Raw genomic sequence first — 23,929 nt, forward strand, 5'->3', positions numbered from 1 at the left:
GCTTGTCGTACGTCGCTGCAAAAGGGGGCAGGATTAAACAAGATTAGTCATCACAAAAGGCAAGCGACTGCTCCATAATTTACATTTCTGTACAGAGAGGTCATGTTTTGTTCTACTATTGGTTTCACAAAATTACGTGATGGGATTTCACAGGTCAGGGTTCACTAAGCTTGAATGCTACACAGCGACATGCGAAACTTGTCGCACGAGCTTGCGTTTCTGGTCTGCTGCTATTGCATGCATGTGAATGGAAGTCTATGGGGTGAAATGCAGTGTGATCGCAGCTTAAACCAGTGTTTCTCAACCACGTTCCTTAATTGAGTTTGATACCGCATGTCGAATGGAAAGAAAAAAATGTGGGATCTGTGTATGTGTAACTACGGGGAGTGACGCTCACAACAGAAGGTAGGATCCAAATGCAGGTTTATTCAGCGTCAGGCAAGCAGTGGTCATACAGGTGCAAATGGATATATACTGTATATAGACAGTCCAGAATCGTAGTCAGATAAACAGGCAAAAGGTCGTAAGGCAGGCGGCTAAACAGGAGAACAAGGAAAACAAGGCTAAGGTCTAACACGGAGAAACAAGTCAGGGAAACGCGTTGTAATGTCACAAAATGCGATCAAGACTCGGCACCCAGGGTGAGTAAATGAGTGGTTTATGTATAGTGTGTTATCAGTCTCTGACAGGGTTCAGCTGGTGAGTGCAATCAAGTTAGATGAATGAGCAGGCGTGCGTGTCTGGGAGAAGTGCATGTATGAATGTGTAGTCCTGGGGAATGCGGAAGTGTAGTCCTGAGAGTTCATGTGAGAACCAGCGATCTCTGGAGAGTGAGCGCTGGTTGTGTGACTATGCATATCAGTGGCCAAGACTTCTGACTGACTATAGACCCTTTTCAGCAGAAAAAATCCTTGACAGACAATCTCTTTATTTAAAAAGTATGAGCATATATATTTATGTATATATTCTATCATCTTTGGATCACACTACAAAAAACGAATTGCCGAGGCATTTGTGATGCGGTGTCTATGGAGGCAGGACAGTAAATTTGACGTTGTTTTTTCTTCTGGCTGCCGTTATCAGTCGCACTTAGGGTTGTAACAATATACCGGTATGACGGTCTACCACGATTTGAACGTGCACGATTATCATACCATGAACAATTGCATATCAACGGTTTTAACCCTTAAAGACCGAGACAGCCGCCCGCGGCTAAAAATAAGTATTGCTTTTAAATGTTTAATAACTTTTGATCCGCTGATCCCATTCATACAATTCAAAGATTGGCATTGCAGACAATCATATCCAAATCCATATCCACAGACAACCATATCCATGCTGGCACATAAAACCTAAGGATGTTCCATATTGAATCTAGTTTCGTTATGTAACTTTATAGTATAGTAAATATTTATATCTATTTTTTTACTGAGGATTTGCACCATGTTTATTTGGACTTTGACACATTATTTCTTATTTTCTTATTTTTTTATTTGTTCATTGTACAAGTGGACACATTCTCTCACCTCAGCGGTCAAGATTAAGTCCTGAAAATCTCAACATGCTTACATTTCTTCATCACAACCTAGACTGAAAAAACAACGCTTTAAATACATGTTTACAGCCATAAACTTGGTATTGCACTTTTGGTCTCCCATTTATCCTGCTTATAAGGAAGGACAGTTTAAGTTTATTTTTGTCTAATCTTAAAAGACCTTGCTTGTTTATTCCTTCTAATTTAATTTATTAAAATGGGAAATTTTTCAGTTTATTTTTATAAAAGACTTCTATAGTTCTATTAAAATGGTTCTTTCAAAAGTTTGTTGAAATAAAACCTTTGTTCAGTCAGAAAACGTGTTCTTATTCTTTTCAGGGTCTTTGCTATGAGAATTACTATTTAATACCGTATACCGCGAAACCGTCAAACCGTGGTATTGTTTTAGACGATTATCATACCGTAAAAAATTCATACCGTTACAACCCTAGTCGCACTATTTTTTCCCTTTTTCTTAAAGTCTTGATAACTCAATTGTGGATTTTTTCTTAATAGGAAATTAGGAGCACAAATAGGATTGTAAAAAATCTCTTTGTTGCACTCTTTTATTCACTGCGCTCTAAGTTTCTACAACTTTGATGGCTTACAGAAAAACCTATAAATGTGAAAAAGATCCATTAGCGCAGTGACTCCAGTCGGTGTGGAGGGACAGTGACAGTGTTTTTGGGGTTTCTACAGTAATGCACTCACAGACCCATCACAGTATTAAGACATGAAACTGGGTCTGATCCAAGCCGGACATTCCTCCAGTCCAGCAGGAACTTTGGAGACAGACGACCATTGTGTGATGGGTGAGAGTTTATGAGTGGATGGACAAGAGGGACTCGAAGGCGGCTGAGAGGGACAAGCATGTTTTTAACACCCCAGTTCAACCCAACACACGCCCACCCACCAGAAATAGCAGTTTTATGTGCTTGGAAGGCCGTTTTGAAGACAAAAGTGGTATTCTTGAAGAGGATGTAATAATGATCGGTTTACAGCAACATGTTCCAAAAAGCTTTTGGACAACAGGCTATTTCTGTCCGATTTCTGCTTGAAATTTTAATCTAAATGGAGAGGAAGTGAGGTCATATGGCTGCCCGAATGGTTTCCACTATGCATGAGCACAGGGAGATCCTCAGTTTGTTGATGTGTGTGGTTGAGTCAGTCACTTTTGTTGGGGAGTTTTGGTCTTCTGCTGTAGTACTTTAATGGGCCAGCAGTGCAGAATTGTCTTATAGGTGCAAACTAAACAATGAACAAGGAGGAGCCTGCTGTTTTGTGTCTTATCGAGTAAAAGGAGTGGAGCTTATCAGACAAAGGTACAGTAAATAAGGTAGGCCAACTGCATAGTGGTTGTCTTTTGTACTTTAATTTCAAGGTCGCTGTGCTTTGTAAGGAAGCCCCTACTGAACTGCTGTCTGCCGTTCCAATTTGATTTTTTAAAGAAAATAAATAAATAAATAAAGACACCAATAGTGATGGAAGGCGAAATATTGATGTAAATTCACTAAGTAGTCCACAGTTTTGTGAATGTGGGTCAAATGACAGATTTGAGATCATTTACAAGGGGCTAAATTGACTTTAGGAATATGGCAGCAGTGTTATGTTTTTTTTTTTTAATTTGTAGATGTATCAGTCAAATCTGTTGACTTTAGCAATCTTTGTTAAATTATTATGATGCGTTCTCACCAAAAGCAGAAGAAGCATCTAACATGAGTGATTTACATGTTAAGTAAATGCAAAGACGCGAATAGACATCCTGTGGCACGATATGCGCGAATGAGGCAGTACGAACAACGCGATTTCCACGAATGAAGCGTCACGAGTTAAGCGTTTTGTGTGATTGATGCACGAAACGCTCAAGTTTGAAAATCTAAATTTCAGCGGACATTCACGCCATGTTAAGCAATCAGGGGCTTGCTCTTGTAGAGGCATGATTATGACGTAGCTTTGATTATGACGTAGTTTCTGGAGGAGTTTATGAACTCAGAGCTGGGTGCACCACTGAATGGATTTAGTGGTCTCAGCTCCAAACAAATCTACACTGTTTTTCAGTCTTCCTAAAAACATAAAGCACAGCTATTCTCTCATTAAAATAAATGTCAGCCATTTAGCAACGAAGCTAGAGTCACTGGGCAGACAGAAGCCCCACCCATGACACGAATCCGCGTCTGTTGTGAAATGAATTTGACGCGGGAATGGCAGCAGTGTTATGTTTTTTATAGACATTTGTAGTTGTATCAGTCAAATCTGTTGATCCTAGGCCATTTAGTGATTTATAGACAAGTTATGATACTTTATTTATTTTTATTTTTATTTGCTTGTTTATTTTACAGGGACAATACACTTGACATTGTTATACAAAGATAACCGATGTTGTGTACATAGGGCATATAGCATAAAGCTAATTTGCAGCCCTCGTCCCTGGTTAGGCTTTACATTATAAAAAAGAAAAATAATAATAATAATAATAATAATAATAATAATAATAATAATAATAATAATAATAATTAAAATATGTTATGAATGTAACTGTTAGCCAGTGTAAAGACTTGCAGACAGGTGTGGTGTGTTCTGATTTTCTGGTTCTGACAGTAGCGTTCTGGATAAGCTGCAACTGTCTGTCTGTCTTTTTGGGAAGGCCAGTGTGGAGGCTGCTGAACAAGTGTTGAACTGCATGAACAAGTCTTCACTAAATACAAAGCATCTAATTCCTGCAATGTTTTTGAGATGATAGTATGCTGATTTAGTTACTGCTTTGACATGACAACTGAATCTCAGATCTGACAACAGAATAATACCAAGATTCTTGACCTTATTTTTTGTTGTTTGACCCCCAGAGCCAAGGTATGCATTCACCTGGAGAACCCAATCTCTGTTCCCAAATGCAATGACTTCAGATTTCTCTTTGTTTAACTGATGAAAGTTATGCCACATTCAACTGTTCATTTCATCAATGCATTGGCAGAGGGTGTCAATGGGGCTGTATCGTTAGGCAGTAAGGCTAGAAAAATCTTGTACGTTTATCTCTAATGTTTGTCTGCATCTACTCAAAGTCAGTAATTATTTAGCTTTTGGTTCTTAATTAAGACTTGATGGACCCGTATGGTTCATTTCCAGAGATATGGATTTTTAATGTGACCCTATGAGAAAACTATCAAATTGTAGCCATTTTCATTGATTAAAAAATCAAGTATGAGTCACTGCACACAGCTTTATCTTGTAAAGAGAAATGTGTCTGACAAACATAGTATTGAATCTAGAAATGTATCTTGTTTTCTTATGTCAGATGGTACTCTTGGTAAATTACAGCCCATTGGGGGGTAAAGAGAGATTTCTTTATTCTCTTTCAAGGTTCTGATGTTTTTAGCTGCCTTGAAGCATCAAACATGACTTTAAGGATCTTGATGAATGAAATTAAGTGTTTACTGACTCTGATGGAATAAAATGTATTTACAGAGCAAGCAGGTTATCAGTCCAGCAGAGAGAGCCCATGCGCACTCCCCTTTAGCTGTAAAATGACCATCAGACACTAACTCTGGCGTTTGTTCTAGCTTGATTTGTAATGCATGTAAATGCAACCTTGAGGCTGTGGACAAAAACAGCCCCTCCAATCACATTTGATCATGTTTACATGGTCTGTGGCCTTGAATGGCTCTTTCTCATGTTAGTCACTTTGTTTGACTTTCATTAGGCAGTGTTTGATAAGATTTGTGTGTGTGTGAAGGGCAAATGTACAGTGGAGTAAGTGTGCACATCCTCCATGTTTGCCTCCACATTAGACACAATGTAAGTTCCTTTGATTAATTAGTGCGTCCGAGATCTCTTTACCTACTTCCTCGTAAAAAAGATCAGTTTACTGTGTCACAGAGAGGACTTTTCTGGATCTAATTTGAGTGACACATTTATTTCCAGCATTCATTTACTTGAGCATTTAGTGGGTTATGCACACCATTGGAGATTCTGGAAAAACACAAATATATTTTCATTCATCCAATGGAATTTTTTTATAGACTATTTCCATGTTGTCATGTCATTGGCCCCAGAACATTTCCTGCTTGTTATCAAACTATTTCATAACTGTACAAAGAGGCAGTTTAATCATAACTTCAAGCTATCGAAATAAAAATGTAAAACAGAAAATACTTATGTACCATTGCTTTTGTTTACATGCCTTAAAATGGTCTACATTATTATTATAATGTATTTTCATTGAGGCTACTTGGTTTATATTTCAGTCATTCTTTTCCTCTTGCCAGAGATAGTGTGTGACTGGAAACCTGCTTTCATAAGTGATATTTACTGTTGTTCAGGTATAGTTTTGTTGTCATAACAACGTCCTAATGATTGTCTATCATATAGTTTTTATTTCTGTTAATGCCAGATTCGGGGTAGGGATGCTCATTTTAGGTTGATTTTGAAAACTGACAACCGCCGCTTGTTAATCGAATATTAACTGTTAAGTGGTCAGATAAAAGGACATTAAATTATATATATATATATATATATATATATATATATATATATATATATATATATATATATATATATATATATATATTATTATTATTTTTTTTTTCTCTCTAATGTATGTAAAACACAGATTTATTTTAACATGCATCTGCAGTGTATCCAACGGCATAGAAAAATGAATAAATAAAAAGAATAAAATCAATAGGCCTGCTCTAGATATTTTGACTTAAATGACAAATTTAAATCCCAAAATGAAAACATTGACTGAATCCTTTTTATGAACCGGCACAGGCTGTTTTTCTCCAATCATATGTTTTTGTCTTTCATCAAATAAAAATAGCAGGCTGCCTTAAATTGATCGCCCCATGGAAAATATGCATTTAATTAATGCTCCGCTGTTATTGTTTTATCATAAAACCTTTTTACATTTTTAACAAGTCTTTATTTTAAAGATTATGTTTTGAGTGTCTGGTTTTACTCTCTGAGCTTCTGTTCTTTTTTCCTCTCTCACTCGTGGTTTAAGTGTGCACGCTGCATGTGATGAACATGTTTTCTGTCCTTTTTGTGTTGAATTACTTAATTTTAAATCTTGCTTTATAGTATTGTAATTTGAAAAATGTAATTTAAACAACAGGGCGAGGCAGTGGCGCAGTGGGCTGGTTCGAACCTCGGCGCAGTTGGTGTTTCTGTGTGGAGTTTGTATGTTCTCCATGCCTTCGCGTGGGTTTCCTCCGGGTGCTCTGGTTTCCCCCACAGTCCAAAGACATGTGGTACAGGTGAATTGGGTAAGCTAAATTGTCCGTAGTGTATGAGTGTGTGTGTGTGAATGTTTCCCAGATGGGTTGCGGTGAGAAGGGCATCCGCTGCGTAAAAAACCTGCTGGATAAGTTGGCGGTTCATTCTGAAAATGAATGAATGAATTTAAACAACAATATTGAACAAGAAATTTACTAGCTGTTTTAACAAGACATAATTTTGTTAAAGTAAAGCTTTAGTGTTACATTGAGTAAATTAGAATCATTTTAATTAGAATGACACAATACAAACATTTTGAGTCAATTAGTTGCAAAGAAGTTAGACTGACATATTGAAACCATGTTTTATCTACAAATGTGCTTTGTGTTCATACAACATGTTCAAAGCAGTTCAGGTTTACTTGATTGGATTAGATGCATAAAGGGTGCCACGATTAAATCATGTACATTCAACAAATTTTTTTTTTGAGTGTATTTGTTGTGTTTATGATGCAGATCCAGGACAGAGGCAATCAGCATCAGCGTTGGGTTCGTATCAAACTGCAATGTTCTTCTTCCATTTTGCTTCTTTGGCAAATATGTCTGTAGGCATGTGTGGTTGCACGCATAACAGTACCGCAAGTTATCAAATATGTGTTGCAGGTGTACATTTAGGGTTCGATCATAGAGAACGCGCTTTTCCAAAAACGCGAGGCGCACATCACTGCCTTTTTTGCTGACAAGAAAAAAAGAAGCGCGGTGCTCTTTTTATGTCACTATAGGAAACGACTGAATCAGCTGGGTATTGATTGTGCAAGAGAGCTGCTGTCTATGTTGTTATAATTGTAATATTTAATAATATTGTGAAATTTTAGATTTGTAAAGTCACACATCTCTGGATAACTTAAACGGCGAGCACTGGTCTCTCCTCCATCTTTAAAAGTTCTCTGGAGTCGTCTTGACAATCAAACACTGCTGCTCTGGGATGAGCAGCGCTCAAAACACTCGCAGCTGTTAGTAAACATTTAAAAAATGCCCCTCTCAATGCAAAAAAAGGGGTTAACTGTAATCGGCTTTTTATGCAGCCAGTCTTTATAAATATATAAAATGATATTTTTTATTGTTTAACTGAGACCATTGGTTAAAAACACACTTTTGGTTAAAGGTTTCTAGATTCTTTTGAGCATTCCTTAGTTCGGGCTACACAATAATTTTTGTCTCATGGGATTGGAATTTATTTGGTAAATGTGTTTCCATTGTAGCTTATAGAATCCTTATAGTATCCTTTTTAAGTAATGCACATTTTCAAAATGTATGCACATCTCAGGCCCCTGCAGTCTATTGAAAGCAGTGGTACTTTTTTTCTTAAAGTGATGTTTTTTGCAGTTATTCTCTTCAACTTCTATTAAATTATGAGGTTCAAATACTTCATTTTAATGACCTTTTAAGCACTAATCTTTGCTGCATTAGCTTGTTGGATGGTCATCATAACCACACTTTTAGATGCACAAAAATATTTCCTAAAATTTTGCCAAAGTGCTAACCATAGTATTTTTTCACATAGTGTTTGTTTGTTTGTTTTAGAAGTGTGAGTTATTACAGTTTTATAAATAATATTGTGAGATTAGAATTTTGAATTAAAAAAAAATAATAAAGTATGAAAATATACTTATTTTTAAAATACAAATGAATTATCATGCATCAAAACAAAAAGGAATCTGTTCAAGCTTATTAAAAGCAAACTAAAAACATTAAAAACTGTAGCCTGTTGGTAAATAACAAACTGGCCAGCTCATTTCAGTCAGAATTAGTAAATTTGAATAATTAAACATTAATTCTATTGGTTATTTTCACAATATATGATGGCATACTGTCAATAATGAGAATAATGAGCTCACATAGGGGCCGAATTCTGGACTTTGTCAGTGAGGGGTGGATCTTTGGAACCACCCGAACCCTCCCACCTGGCTACGGTCCTGCATCTCGGCTTTTCCACTAAGCATTTCATACAAGATTGCAAAATAAAACTCTTGTGCATAAAAACTAGTGGATGGAAACCGCTATTGAGAAGGCGGAAATATCAACTTCCAAAACTAGAGCATAAACAAATGTCAAGGAAGGATCATCATGGCAGGAGTATGGCATAATTCCACCTAAAAGCACCAACACCACAGTTTGTCTTTTCATTTATTCATTTTCCTTTAACTTAGTCCCTTTATTCATCAAGGGTTGCCACAGTGGAATGAACTGCCAACTTATCCAGCATATGTTTTACACTGTGGTTGCCCTTCCTGCTGCAACCCAGTACTGGGATACACCCATACACTCTCACATTTAATTCACATACTGTATAGCGCATGTCTTTGGACTGTGGGAGAAACCGGAGTACCCAGAGGAGACCCACGCGAACATGGTGAGACCATGCAAACTCCACACAGAAATGCCAACTGGCCCAGCCGGGCGACCGTGCTAACCACCGAGCCACTGTGTGTTTGTTTTTTATTTGCTGTGTTTTAAAGCTTTGTACGGAAGAGCCTCTGTGCTCCTTTTTGAAACAACAGATCCCTTCATGGACGACTGAAAGAAATCAAACATGCTAGCATCTCTCAGCATTCCAGACATGGTTGACTGTTGTTGCCTACAGCAAAAGAGCAAAACAAAATTAAGTACAGCAACCCGGATACAGTGACAGAGCCTTTCCTTACATTAACTGATGACTTGTTTAATTGAATTTAGTCTGAAGGGTTTCCTGACGTGGTGTTTCCTCTTTTAGCTCTCTGTCCACTAATTCACTCTAATAGACTGACCCATTTTTCGAAAAGAGCCTGAGATCACACAGACTGTCTGACTTCACCCCTTGTGATCCCGTGTGACATTTCTTAACCTTGTGACTCTTGTACCAGGCAGTGTCAGACTAGAGCTCTCCCTGAGGAAATAAAGAGACAGTGCGTACTCTGATGGCATTTACACCAAACGCGGCTCATTTCATTTGTTTTCATGGCCGGAGTCAATCAGGTCTGTGATGAGGATTCAGATTTTGAGATTGTACGCTGTCGATGTTGTCAAACACTGCTGTGGATTAAGGGCGGATGAAGTACGTTTTCAGGAAACATGAGCACTGTGATTGTCCTCAGATTTGCTACAGCCCTCGCGGTCGATTAAAACCTCCATCTGTTTAGCGCAGACCAGTTCTAGTTAATATTTTCTCTCTCTATTTTATTGATTCCTTTATCTTGTCAGACTGAGCATAGTCTGTAAGAGAGTGTGATGATAGGGTTTATTATTTTAAATACCCCCCAAATGGACTCCGTACACAAAGGATTAGGGTTACAAATGGTGAAACCGAACCCGCGCATGCCTCATTTGCAGGCCCAGTTGAGTAATATGTGTTAATTCCAGGCTCTGTGAGGGGTTGTGTGTGAAATGTGGACTAGCGGTAAAGCTGCAGCAGGGGACATCATTGCCTGGAACTCAACGGATTTTAAGTCAGGCAGAGGTTGCAGAAATGACCCCCAATTTACCCTTAATCCAAGCTTACCGTCACTCTCCAAAAACAAGAGAAATCTCTTGAGGCAAAGGTCACAAAACAGTGACCCGCTATAAAAGCTGTGACAGTTTTTCCCAAAATATACTCTTGCATTTTTTTATTATCCATCTTGTCACTTGAATTCCAATGTATTTGAGATCAAGCAAGAAAAACATTCACACAGTTGTATTGTTGTTCAATAAAAAGAGACAAATAAATATTTGTCTAGTACATTTCTCACATTTAGGTTTGGTGTATATAGTAATTAACATTAGTCATGCAACAAAATAAAAATTCTGGATGCATTTGGCCGAAACTGAAAGTAAAATGCTTTGTAATAATGACTTTTATATATTTTTTTAAATAATATAAAGTCATTTTTAAATTTTAAGACTTTAGTTTATTTTCCTTTGGCTTAGTCTCTGATCTATCAGGGGTTGCCTCGGTGGAATGAACCGCCAACAATTCGAGCTTATGTTTCATGCAGCTGATGCCCTTCCATAACAAGCTGTCTGTATAAACACATAGATACAAAGCATCAAGCTGTTTCTCATTCACACCTACGCAAGCATAGATAGCACCAAACAAATAAACACACACACAAACACACACGCACGCGCGCTTGCTTGCTCGGGAGCGATTTTGTGAAGTGCCCACTCCTGTATAAATTACAACAGAGTTACCGACCGCTCCCGAGCTTTATTTGGAAATTTATTCCTGCATGGCATAAAATCTGGTCGGGTCCCGTGACAATGCACAGGTGCAGTTGCTGGAATGCAGACCTATATCCAGACGTATCGCTGTAACAGCTGAGAGGAAAAGAGATGGGAGGAAAAGTCACGCAAGCAGATGAAATGGGCCACAGTGAGAGAAAGAGGGAGCTCATTCACGGGACTCCACACTTGTAAACATTCGGTCCATCGGGCTCGCACAACACTCAGTCCCGCCCACACTCGTCAGCGTACCAAGCCAACCAATCACAGAGCTTGCGCTACGCGTCTTTGCGACGTGTAGTTACGTTTTTTGAGATGTGAGGGCTATGCATCTAGGCGTAGGCTGTGCCGTAGCATACACGTGCACTTGACGCAGAAGTATAAATCAGCCTTAAGAATAGTCCAATACTAGACTAGTCATCAAATAGACAAATTAGACACACTTTATATGTGTAGTCATTCATTTATGTTTGTTTGATGACTAGTCAAGTTTTGGCCTATTTATTTTCATTAGATCCTTTTGGTCCTCAGTCTGGAAACCTGCACTTGCGTTTGTTTTGGTGCAGGAAAGCAATACCTAGTTCAACCACTGGTTGTCAAACTTACATACTGCATACTACATACAGATTTTATACGTAACAAAATGTCATGACTTAACACTTTGCCATTTTGCTAGTGGCAACAGTGCAACCTCTTGTAATAAATTGAGTCAAATTCAACCATTAACTTGCAGTCTGAAGCTCTGAAACATCAGCATGCGTTTCAGAGGTTTGTCAGTTTAAACTCTTCATTTAGGGCTTTCTGAGGACACAAAAAGTACAAGAACAAACTCAGAACATCAATAGAAATGTCTGAAGGATATTTTAAATACAATCCTTGGGAGTGGACTTTGTGCTTTGTAACTTTTACATATCTTTTTTTCAGAAGTTTATTTAAACTTCATTAAAAATATAAGAATTGTGAAAAACAGTTGAACAGCTTTAATACTCACATCAGCAGAATAATTGAACAAATAATTCAGTCTCCTAAAGCTATCATGAAAACAAAGTTAGAATTCTAACTAACATTAGATTGTGTTGACTTCTGAATGAGTGAGCGTTAGTGTCGGAAAGCATGGTTTGCAGTGTTCGGTTGATGACATGCTTGTTTGTCATGTGCATGTATATGTGTGCATCATTTTGTTTTGTTTAATGCATATGTTGGACTTTAGGGTCGTGGGATCATACCAGGCCTCTCGGACTGCGTTTATTTTTTCTCGGCTACCGCTGATAAAACGCAGCTGTCCAAATGTGTCTCTGAGTGGTAAGTGAGCCACAGAGGACCGAACGCATCCAACCTCACAGACCGTCCAGCCATCTGCTGGCAAAACAGATAACAGGTCTGTCCTCCCCCATCCCCGGGGTCGAGAAAACAGCCGTTGTGACCAGGTCATTGTGCACTTCTGGACCGGCGCAATTACATGCTACATATTTCCTCCTGGGTTAGGTAAACATGAAGGAAATTTAATTCTCCATTATAATCTCTTTTCCTGAGATGATTTTTTTTTCTAAATCTAGCAAAATGCTAGAATGTTTGTCATCACTGTCATTCAAAAAAATGACATTCAAACTGCTTATTTAAAATGAGCTGAAACAACACAAGTCTTCAGTTTTTTTGGGGGGGTGGACAGTTTATTTGTTTTATGTTCAATCCACTTAAATTTGTAAAAAAAAACAAAAAACCTAATACGTTAACTTAATTGCTTCATGTTGTCCCAACAAGGGCTGCAAAATATTGGAAAAAATTTAACTGGCAATATTTTTTTTCTTTGTGATATATATTGCGATATTTAACATATAAAAATAAAATTTCACCAGATGTCTTTAAAGGGAAGTGAAATCTGAATATACAGGGCTTAACAATAAGGACTGCCCGATGGCCCATGCCAGCGTGCGAGATGCTCGGGCCAGTGTACAAAATGGTTACTTGAGTACAAAAGTCAATACTTCCACGTTTACCAGAGTCATTTTATTTCTTTTTAAGTAAAGGATTTGTGTACTTTTGCCATCTCTGTATATATAATAAACAAAATACAGTAATAAATAAACACAATAGAGCAAATATTAAATAGAAATAAACAGTGTTTTTTTTTTTTTTTTTTTTTTTTTTTTGAGGAGAGATAGAGGAGTCAGTTTTTGGTTTCAGAAATTAAATAATTAAATGTAAATTAAGAATGCATTGTCTTCATTATATAAATTGTTCAATAAAAAGAATCTTTATTAAACTTCTTTATCAGAAGTAAACTTTATAAACTTCAACTTTATTTATATCAGCACATGCAGAAAATTAACTGTCACTCTATTATGCTTAAATTCTGCAGAGTCTCCACAAATCTCATGTGTTTTGACCTTTGGTTTCTTATCATTTATAATCCTAACCCAACATTGCAACTCTTGCGATGTCACTATTGCGTCACACTCATTGCCATATCGATGCTCAAATGATATATTGCAGCCCTAGCTCCAACACAAATATTTTGTGTGAAACCCAACATTCTTTACAGTGTGTATATATGGACATACTTAATGCATGACCTTTCTAAAAATCAACCTAAATTTGTTTAATACACGAAAGAAGATACTTTAAAGAATGTTCACATGTTCTTGTACATGCAGCAAAATTCTGTGGATTCCACAATAACGTCCAATTCAATATCTAGTGTTTCTTGGACCCCACTCACGCTCATTTTATGGATTAAAGCATTCCTGGATATCACAGTTTGTGCTCTGCAGATGTCATAGATTCATAATGATGGTATGGAGCTCACCATGATACTACCATGTTCCGCTTTTCTATATGTCTATTTTATTTGCCTTTTCTTTCTGCTATGGAGTTTATTTATTATTTACATTTTTTTTTGTCTCATGAAATGCTTCATTCTATATGTATACAGTATTACAATGCTTGGGCTGTTGGGGAAATGTATAGAATTAAACAAATGAACTGACTGTAACAAATGCAACAAGCAGTCAAACTGAATAGTATCTGTATGCAGCCTTTTGATGCAAGGTGAGATTGAAATGCACTCAATGTAGCTAGTGGCGCCACTGTGAGGGGTAGGGTTAGGCTTTGGTGAGCCCATTGGAAAAGCATTGCATGCAGCTTAGATTGCATCTGCACTAAGTCAGACCTCTATCAACTGAATAGGCAACACCTTGCAAAACATTCTCCTCTCTATTGACCTTATTCTCCGCAGACGAGCGGGCGCTGCCATTTGAATCTTTTTGGCACGAGACTTGCGGTCTCATTCACTTCCATTCATTTTTAGACATTTAAAACTGCTCGTTTCGCTGTTAGATGTTGCAAACTGATATTTCCTTGTTATATTATTCTACTTGGTCTGTATAGTCATGCAAACATTTGTTTGTAGAGCAAGTAGTTTGACCGTTTTTTGCCGTTTATTATTCCTTGTCATTTCTCCCATAGGCGACTGAAACGGAAGTTCTAAGACAATCGCGAAAACAGGCGCACTTCCGCATTTTAGAATAAGGTCAATAGTTTGAACTTAGTGTGGTTTATTTATAAAACAATTCCTAGAGGATCACATGCTTATGATTGAACACAGCTGGTACCACATCAAAACCGTATGTTGCACTAATCAGATGAATACTGACACACTATAAATAACCAGAGCTTTCCACTACAGTCATCTTCATCTTGAAGAATCCCCCTTTCACCCCTACTCCTCCCTTTTATCTGACGGCGGCCCAGTGGTTAGAACTGTTGCCTCACAGCAAGAACACAGCTGGTTTGGCCCCTCACTTGGCCAATCTGCGTTTTTGTGTGGAGTTTGCACGTTCTCACATCTTATGCTGGATAAGTTGGAGGTTCATTCCGCTGTGGTGACCCCAGGTTAATAAAGTGACTAAGTCGAAAATAAATGAATGAATGAATTATTTAAGATACAGATCACGTTCTGCCTGTATTCGCGTAGGTTTCCTCTCTTCGTCCAAAAACATACACCTTAAGTAAATTGACTACCCAAAATAACATCCTAAGATAACTCTTAGCCAGATATATCTGACCTACCTGAGCTCAAACTCCCTTCAAATATTGGGCTTGAGGATATTCTGAGCTCAGGGCTCTCTCCAATGACAGCATGCCAAATACACTTTATTATCAATCATCAGCTAAGTGTGAACTCTTGAAATATATAACTTGTATAGACATTGATTTGTTTTCACTAAATGTGTTAGGTGACCTTATTTACAAGCTGTATTTCAATTCTTTTCATGGTTGAAACATTGACTGAGCAAATACATGAGACAGAGGAAATACCTTCTGATTTTGATTCTTGTTTTTTCACACTGTTACCAGTAGTAAAGTGTCTTTGCCTCTGGCTTGATCCCTTGTGCACTCTCTATCTGAAACAAATCTCACGTTTACTAACTGCTGGTTAATCAGTATAGGGAACTGTTATTAGATGGACATTTTGCTCTTCAAAAAATACCTTAATTGGTATATTTTTGCATGACAGAAGACTGTTATTTGCTTTTTCACTTAGCAATAAACATAAAAATGAAATATGGGGCAGAACATGAAGTTGCGACACTAAAATTATAGCTGAAATATGAGACTGTCGTGGGAAAAATGGGATGTGTGGTCATCCGAAGTTCACTTCATTTTATTTAAAAAGCACAATGAAACAACAGTGGTTGACCACTGTGTTGAACAATATAAGAAATCAAAATACATAAATGCATAATCATAAAAAATATAAAATAAACATAAGCCCCTGTTGGCTTATATACTGTAAGCCTTCTTTAACAGATGGGCTTTAAGCCTTAAAGCGATTCTGTTACAGTTGTTCAAATAGAAATCGGATGATGTTTCACAATTTAGGATCAGTTCTGGCAAAAGGTTCAGTTCTTTTATAATCTCAAAAAGCACATTTTTAAACTCCATTTTGAAGTAGCTTGGGAACCAGTGCAAAGAGAATAGGACAGAGGTAAAATATTTGTATTTTTGAGTGGTGCTCAATTTAAGTATGATTTGTTAATTCCAAAATATGTACTAATATGAGTAGAATTTGTTCAAATTAAAGAGTTAAGGGTCTGTTAATATAAACTTCCCTTGCCCACTTGACATTCATTATCATCATGGTGGCAGGGTAACCTCTGATTAGCTATTTCAAACTCTGCGATTAGTTTTACTTTACTTTTAAGCTATATGTAAATACAAACACCTATTTTGCAAGAAAAGCAACCTTTACATTTTCTATCAGTGATTTACTCTCATAGACTGGCGATTATGCATTCACAATGATATGAACCATTACAGGGGTGGTCTATTTTAATTGTTAATGTTATTATTATTTAAAATGGGCAACGCAGAGCCACAGTGAGTAGCACGTTCTCCTCACAGCAAGAAGGTCGCTGGTTTGTTTCTCAGCTCGGTCACTTGGCATTTCTGTGTGTTTGCATGTTCTCCTCTTGTTTGTGTGGGTTTCCTCCAGGTGCTTGGGTTGCTCCCACAAGTCCAAAGACATGCGCTATAGGTGAGTTTGGTATGCTGAAATTGATTGTAATGTATGAGTGTGTGTGGATGTTATATGCTGGATATGCTGGATAAGTTTGAGGTTCATTCTGCTGTAGTGACCCAGAGTTAATAAGTCGAAAAGAAAATAAATGAATCAATAAATTATTTAAGATACAGATACAGACCCCCCCCCCCCCCCCCACACACACACACACACACACATACATCTTGTTTTGATGTCCCTCAGGGGGATCAAACATTAATTGGGGGTGTCAATCCCTACTAAACCCCCCCGTAATTCGCACCCTGCGTGTGTCTAAAAATGAGGCACCCTAGTTGACCTGAAAGAGAAAACTGACCATAGTAAAAAGTTTATACTACAATATTTTCCTTTACAGTGCTTCTTGTGACTTTAGTGAGAATGCAAGGTGAACTTGTATTATGTATTGCATTCTAACCCATTCAAGTGCAACAGGGAAATAAACTGATCAAAAGGCTATCGAAAGTAACTTCTGCTTTGTCTGGATGGTGTCAGAGGAGTGTGAGCCTGTCTGATCTTGATGTAGAATTGCACACACACAGTTTGGTCTAGCTCAGATGAACTTGTGGTCTTAGTGGGAGTTGTTCTAGAAGAATGCGATCTTTCCCCTATTCTTCTCAAAAGAAACATTTGTTCAATCCGAACTGTACAGTCTCAACTAACACTTTCATGTATTGTTGAAGTTATTCTTGGTCAGACGTAGAGGGCCAGCATTTCCTCTGGGTCCTTTCTTTTTTTAGAAAATCACATGCAGGCTGGATATGTGGGTCGAAGAAACCTATTATTTCTTCAGCTAGTCGAGTGGCCTTCATTCTATCCCAAGTAGATCAGTTCATAGACACCCCTGAGACTAGCTAAGAATGAGGGTCAGAAAGAAATCCGAAAATAAACCTCAGCTTCCCTAAAAGTGTCAATATTTTTGGAGTAAGAGGTTAACCCCTTGATTAGAGAAAGTACTGGTGCTTATGAAATGTGATGGGATTTTTTTTCATTAATGTTATACTGTGTAAACACAAACATATTGTGATACGCCGCTTGTGTGTGTATTTGCAACAATCTACTAACTTTAGCAATGGTCTGAGTATTTCAGAAACTGCTGATCTACGGGGACTAAGTCCAGAACACACTCATTTTCATGGCACACTTTGGTCCTCTTAATACCAAATGAATATTGTTTAAAAGCCATAGCTGAGTATTGTTGCTGACCATGTCCAGCCCTACCGTTGCTAAGTTTCCATTCACCTATTATTATGCACATTTTGGTTGTGCGCATAAAAAAATTGGTTGATGGAAACGGCATGATGTAAATAAACTTTGTAAATGCGCATAAAGTATCCACATGAACCAGTGAAAATAATTTGGGCTTTAAATAGTGGGGATTAAAAGGTATCAGAAAGAGGACTTATTTTAAGGAGATACACTGATGTCCTTTAAAGATCTTCAAGAGTTCACACTTAGCTGATGATTGATAATAAAGCTTGTTTGGCATGCTGTCCCGGGAGAGAGCCCTGAGCTCATAAGATCCTCGAGCCCAGGGCTCCCTCCCGTTTGAAGGCGAGAGTGGTGTTTGAGCTCAGGTAGATCTCGATAACTCCCCTGCTATAGTAGCTAATGAACAGATAGTGATTGCTCTTAAGAGATAACTACTTACTAGGAGCATGTCTATAGCGCTGATTTGGATTAGTCAATTAAGTTGCATGTTTTTGAATGGTGGGAGGAAACCAGGGAACCTGGGAGAAACCCAATTGAGCACGGGGAGAACGTGCAAACTCTAATCATTTACAATAATCACATCGCAGAATATGCAATGTTGTTTTTACATATTATTATTTAATCCTGTTCACTTGTCTGTTAATTAATTACTTCTCCTTTATAGCTCCCTCTTGTCTACTGTCCTGTGCCAGATCTGTTGTGTCTAGTCTTGTTTCATCTCTGATCCCTGCCAGCCTGCCAAGTTTATTTGTTTGTTTGTTTATTTGTTTAGTTAATGTTTTCCCGCTCTGGATTTATTTTTGTTTAATTTTTTTATTTATTTTATAATTAATAAACCCATCTAATTTGCTGCACTTAAGTCCTCGCTCCTTTCTCCACCCACTGGCCATGACAGCAAACATCATTTTTTGAGTGTACGTTGTAAAAAAAATGCTGGTTCCACATAATTCCTTCATGTTGTCCCAACAAGAATTGTTACAAGTTACTCAATCGTTTTTTTTTTTACAAATTTAAGGTGACTAAACATAAAACAGTTAAGTTGTCACTAAAAGGAACTGTTGAAAAATAAGCTGCTGTTAAAAAATAAGACATTTGAAAGCAAAAAGGCTACTGGTACTGGTAAAGTTGGTGTTGTGCAGTCATATTGTAGCTCTGAAATCAGAGACTAAAATAGAGTGTCCATTGATTGCTGAGTGAGATCTCTGTCTGCTGGCTCTCTAGTGTAATTGGAGCCTTCGATCAATAAGAAAGCATGAGCTCAGCACTTGCTGGACTTCCGAACTGAAACAACCTCATCAGCTCTCGGGACAAGCGTTCAAGCCCAAACCTCCCCAGAAATACGCACAACCAGTTTAATACTCCCTCTATACTAGGGCTGCACGATATTGGAAAAAATTGACATTGCGATATTTTTTTCCTCTGCGATATATATTGCGATATTTTATACATATATATATATATATATATATATATATATATATATATATATATATATTTACTTAAAACTAGGGCTGTGACGGTCACCATGACAACCGCGTCACCGCGGTGGTCATTGCCACCTCGGTTGTTCATTGCCACCGGCCGTAGTACGTGACGTCACGCACTTTAAAACACAAATTACTGTTATGTTGCCAAGTATTACATATCTGTTAGAATATAACATTAGGCGCGATTCAGCAAGTTCAAGTTCAACCATGAATCTTGTTAGAAAACAAACTCTTACATCTGGGAACATTTTGGATTCGTGCCGAACTAGAAAGGTGAACGAATCAATTTGGATTAAGCTTTTTGTATGGGGGTTTTAAGTAAAGTGTGTTTTAATATTCTCTGCTGAGTGCTGAGAGTCCAAACACTGAGGAGCAAATCCATCGATACGCAAGCTAGTGGCGATTGACGGCGAGGGAAAAAAAGCCATGTTGGCTTAATCAACTCCTGTCTTCTAAACGCAGAAGCCCAGCTCAGCCAGGCATGGCAGAGGCATTTGCAAAAATGGCCAGATACAAAAGAGAAAGTGATAAATGGAAGACATTGACGAGAAATTGAGCATAGGCTATTTGGTAACTAGTTAAGAACGCGCCGCTCCGCAGAGTAGAGAAACCTGCGTTGCGAGAAATACGGGCGGCGGAACAGAAGCAGAAGCCCTCCCTCGCATGGTTGTGAAAAAGTAGCCTGTCTGTGCATTTTTCGCTACAAGCACACCGTCTGACAGTGTATTGCTGGAAACATTATAACCCCATTCTTCACTTAAACCGGACAAAGTCAACATGTTAGTTTTTCTGGCAAATAATTAAAAATATGACTACAAAAGGTGGAGAGAAACTACGCTGTTTTTTTAAACATCTGACTTATATTGTTACTAGGTTAATATTTTCTTTTTACGTATAATTATTAATATTTATATTATTATTACACTGATTAGTAAAGTGCCATTTAGAATTTTTGTTAAGTTCTTAAAAATGTAACGTTTAATTGTTATTATTATACAGTTTCAAGCAGTTAAAGTAATGTAATATTTAACTACAATATTTATAAACAGTTTAGTGTTGTTTTATTAACGAAAGTTCAAAAATAAACATGTACGTTTATACGGATGTTTTATTTATTAATATTAAATTCGGTTATTCCTTAATTTTTACATAAAAGGTAGGCCTAAATTAACTTAAGTAGGCTACATTATTTGTTGATGTACGAGATCGAGGAACATGTTTGCCAGTAAATAATGTTCGCACCACTTAAAAAACAAAACAAAATGAATAACTTGCGAAAAGGATGCAATAAAAAAATGCAAGCGCTTAATCATTCTTCACAATCGGATTCGTACGTGCAATAAGCCGAGGCTATATTGCGCCGACAAGAACAAGCCCTAAAACTAAGTCTAGAAAGAGAATTAATACTAGTTAATATTAATAATTATAAACACGAACTGCGTTGTATGATAAACGCATCACAATGATGTCGTGATCTTTGCTGAAGAACTGATATGTTATCGCCGTCTCCCCAGCCAGGTTTTCATCTGCTTTTTTCCCCTTTTTCTGGATACAAAGTATCAGCGCCAGACCAGTGGTTTAAATTATATTTTACTCTCCTGATTCTCAAAAGGTGTTTTTAACTTGAGACTGCATGCTTCTGCAAAATGTGATGTTTCTTATTACAACTGTTAGCGGTGTCAAAATGAAAGCAAACATTAAAAAGGGTTTTGTTTTATCAATTGTATAGTTTGGTTTTAATAATAGCTAATGTATATAATAAATTATAATATCGATTATTGTGTAGACTACAATGTTCAACAAAACAATTTTATTAGGTTACTCTAATAGACCAAATCCCTAACTGAAAAACGAATGTGAAAATTACAGGCAGTTGCGTCTTTGCTAAAATTAACGACAAATTTCTTTTGCTTTTTTCCCCTTTAGAGATCAAAAGAGCTGTATTTAAATAATTATTTCACTAAAACATGAATTGAATGCCCAGTTCTTTCCCGTGTGAGTTTAGTGCGCCTCCGCCGCGTCTGCGTTTTTAAGGTTACAGGTGCACCCTGACCTGACGCGGGGACCAGATCTGTGTATTGCTTTAATTTCTCAATTTTCATAACTGCATTGCATTTTCATATGTTAAAATATCAAAATTTATGTTCTGAAAGTAGTAGGAATGACGGGAGTGTTAGTAAATAACAGAAAGAACTTTCACTTTTGAGTGAACTTCTGTCACGTGTTATTTTAGTATGATAAAATAAACAAAAACAGTATTGCAGAAAAGTATTTTTCGCTCTGGCAAGCCTTCTCTGTTGCTGTATAGAGAAGCAGCCTGCTCAGTCTCCTTACCCCGGCCCCACCCCGCACACCGACTCCTGAACGTCTCACTCACTCACTCACTCACGCGGGCATGCACTGCGGAAACAAAGCTTTTTGATATAATGTTTTTCTTGTTCCCAAATACAAATAATTGATCAAGTATTGTTTGAAATAAGTATTCGTAAAAACACGCTATTCCTGCTTTTCCGAATACCGTATTCCGGTTCGGCTCCACCCATAATATATACATTTTTTTTTTTTTTTTTTTTGCATCGCACCCTCCTGCGATGTGACTATCGCGGATGCGCACATCGCGATTTCGATGCTGAAACGATATATCGTGCAGCCCTACTCTATACTTTTTTTTTGCGTCTGTATAAGATGCTCACTTTTTAAAGCTGTAGATATCGGTGTTGGAATGTTGATGATGTTCATCGAGTCTTTAAAGGACAGTTTCTCACGCGCTAAAATGTACTTTATTGCGATCTGTCTGAAAATGGACGCATTGCTGATGGCCTTTTGAACTTGGATGCTGCGTTTGTCATGTCTTCGCATATTGAAGCTGTTGTTGTAGCCCCATTTGTGTTTTCAGTTACCCTCCGCAAGTCAAAGGTCATAGGTGAAGTTTATCTGTGCTCACTTTCTGCATATTGTCACTGACTCATTTAGCATTTTGCTGTGTTTTCTCATAGAGGAGGGGATGATGATGATGATGATGAATTCAAAATCTGCAGGTAGGTGGACATTTATTCCCTTTCTACACTTCTCATTCCAGTTTTCATCACTCCCTCGGTTTTCATTTCTTTTCTTGCTGTTATTCTTATTTCTAGCTTATACTGTTAACGTTGTATTGTGACAATTACTGTATATTTTAAAGTAAACGTATACAATATTGTTCATATATGTATATGTGTGTGTGTGTGTGTGTGTGTGTGTGTGTATATACTGTACATATACAAGATAACTGGTGCTGTAAATGTAAACACAGCATTTGTGCTATAATTGATTTACTGGTGGACTGCTGCCAGTAAGTTACTGTAGATTCTACAGGAAATTGTTAGCAGTGTAGATTCTAATTAGGGACCGAGCACTGGTGGTGCTTAGGCCATATTGATTTCCTCAATTACAATTATTATTATTATTATTATTATTATTATTATTATTACATATTACATATAGACATATAAAACATGCCATAAACATCAGGCACTGATACAGATCTTACCTGATGATACAGATCTTACCATACTGATAATTTCTTATTTCTAAATAAGAAATTATCAGGAAAACGTAGTTATACACTAAATAAGTATATAAATATTACGTATATATACATATATAATTTTTTACTGTTGTTAGATTCTTTCTGTTTATTAATTTGTTCTGCTTCTAATGTTGTGTTTACACTAAATGCAGAATTTCCTATTTGCGCGACTAGAGGCGAATTTCTGCCGGACGATGAAAAAGTTACCTACAAATTTGGTGTAAAGCCGGCAAAATTCTATTTACTTTTCTATTTCCAATTCCTGTTCTTGCTTTGGTTTCATTTCCTTTTTACAGTCACTTTTTTTTTTTTTTTTTTTACATATTTTTTGTCTTTGTTGTTGCCATTTCCATTCTTGTTTACAATCACACTTTTCTGTTTACATAAAGAAATTGCTCAAACTTTGTTAAGTTTGTTAATAATTCTTGCTATCAACAACCTATTAACTACGACTTTTAGCTCAACAAACTCCTAATTTGCTGCTTATTAATATTTAAGGTAAAGCAGTTGGGTTTAAGTATTAGTTACACTGTTAATAGTTTCTTGTAAAATCCACAGTAACTTACTGGCAGCAGTTCACCACTAACTTACTGTAAATCTATTACAGCATGAATACTGTATTTACATTTAAAGAATCATTTATCTTGCTTTATGTGTGTTTACAGTATTTTATATGTTTACTGTAAAATGTACATTAATTTTCACAGTGCAACTTTAAAATACAGTAGCATACTGCATAACCGTCCTACTGTAATAACTAATGCCGAGTGTCACAGATGTTTTCACACAGCATGACTGTCAGAGTTAGCGTTTTGCCGCTGCTTTTACACTGCAAGATGGATTGGTGACAGGGGCTTTCACATTGTATGACTTTACAAAAGGAAGAATCGCCGACAACTTCATCCAAACTACGTCTCACAGCTAAATACACGTAGTAAATCTTTTGTTATTTACTACATAACGAGAAAGAAGCCTTTAATGGTGTAGAAAATGTACATAGTTGCTCACCTGAGTTTGAAGGGAATTAGCCATTTCTCCTCGACTTTCTTGTTTAACTTTCTGTATGAAGCGTCAAAGAGACACGGGTGCTCCTGTCAAACTTCCACTAGTTTTTCCTCCATT

The 23,929-nt window shown here is 37.2% G+C and overlaps 2 protein-coding genes across 7 annotated transcripts in view; one reads left to right on the plus strand and one right to left on the minus strand.

Moving 5' to 3' along the window:
* Window positions 1–23,929, minus strand: part of LOC147842141 (uncharacterized) — a 1,078,568-nt gene that overhangs the window by 496,884 nt on the left and 557,755 nt on the right. The window lies entirely within an intron of this gene.
* The window catches only part of stard13a (StAR related lipid transfer domain containing 13a), a 250,288-nt gene that overhangs the window by 101,549 nt on the left and 124,810 nt on the right, over window positions 1–23,929 (plus strand). For 4 of the 6 annotated variants that reach the window (XM_087271062.1, XM_087271061.1, XM_087271065.1 and 1 more), the window contains exon 2: window positions 22,236–22,277. In XM_087271062.1, the coding sequence (XP_087127188.1) occupies window positions 22,236–22,277 (42 nt within the window). Of the gene's footprint in view, window positions 1–2,448; window positions 2,871–22,235; window positions 22,278–23,929 lie in introns of those variants that run through there. The other 2 variants (XM_087271066.1, XM_087271064.1) reach the window with 2 other exon arrangements.

This window comes from Danio rerio, chromosome 10 (genome assembly GCF_052040795.2).
Source record: "Danio rerio strain M-AB ecotype USA chromosome 10, GRCz13ab, whole genome shotgun sequence".
Lineage (NCBI taxonomy): Eukaryota > Metazoa > Chordata > Actinopteri > Cypriniformes > Danionidae > Danio > Danio rerio.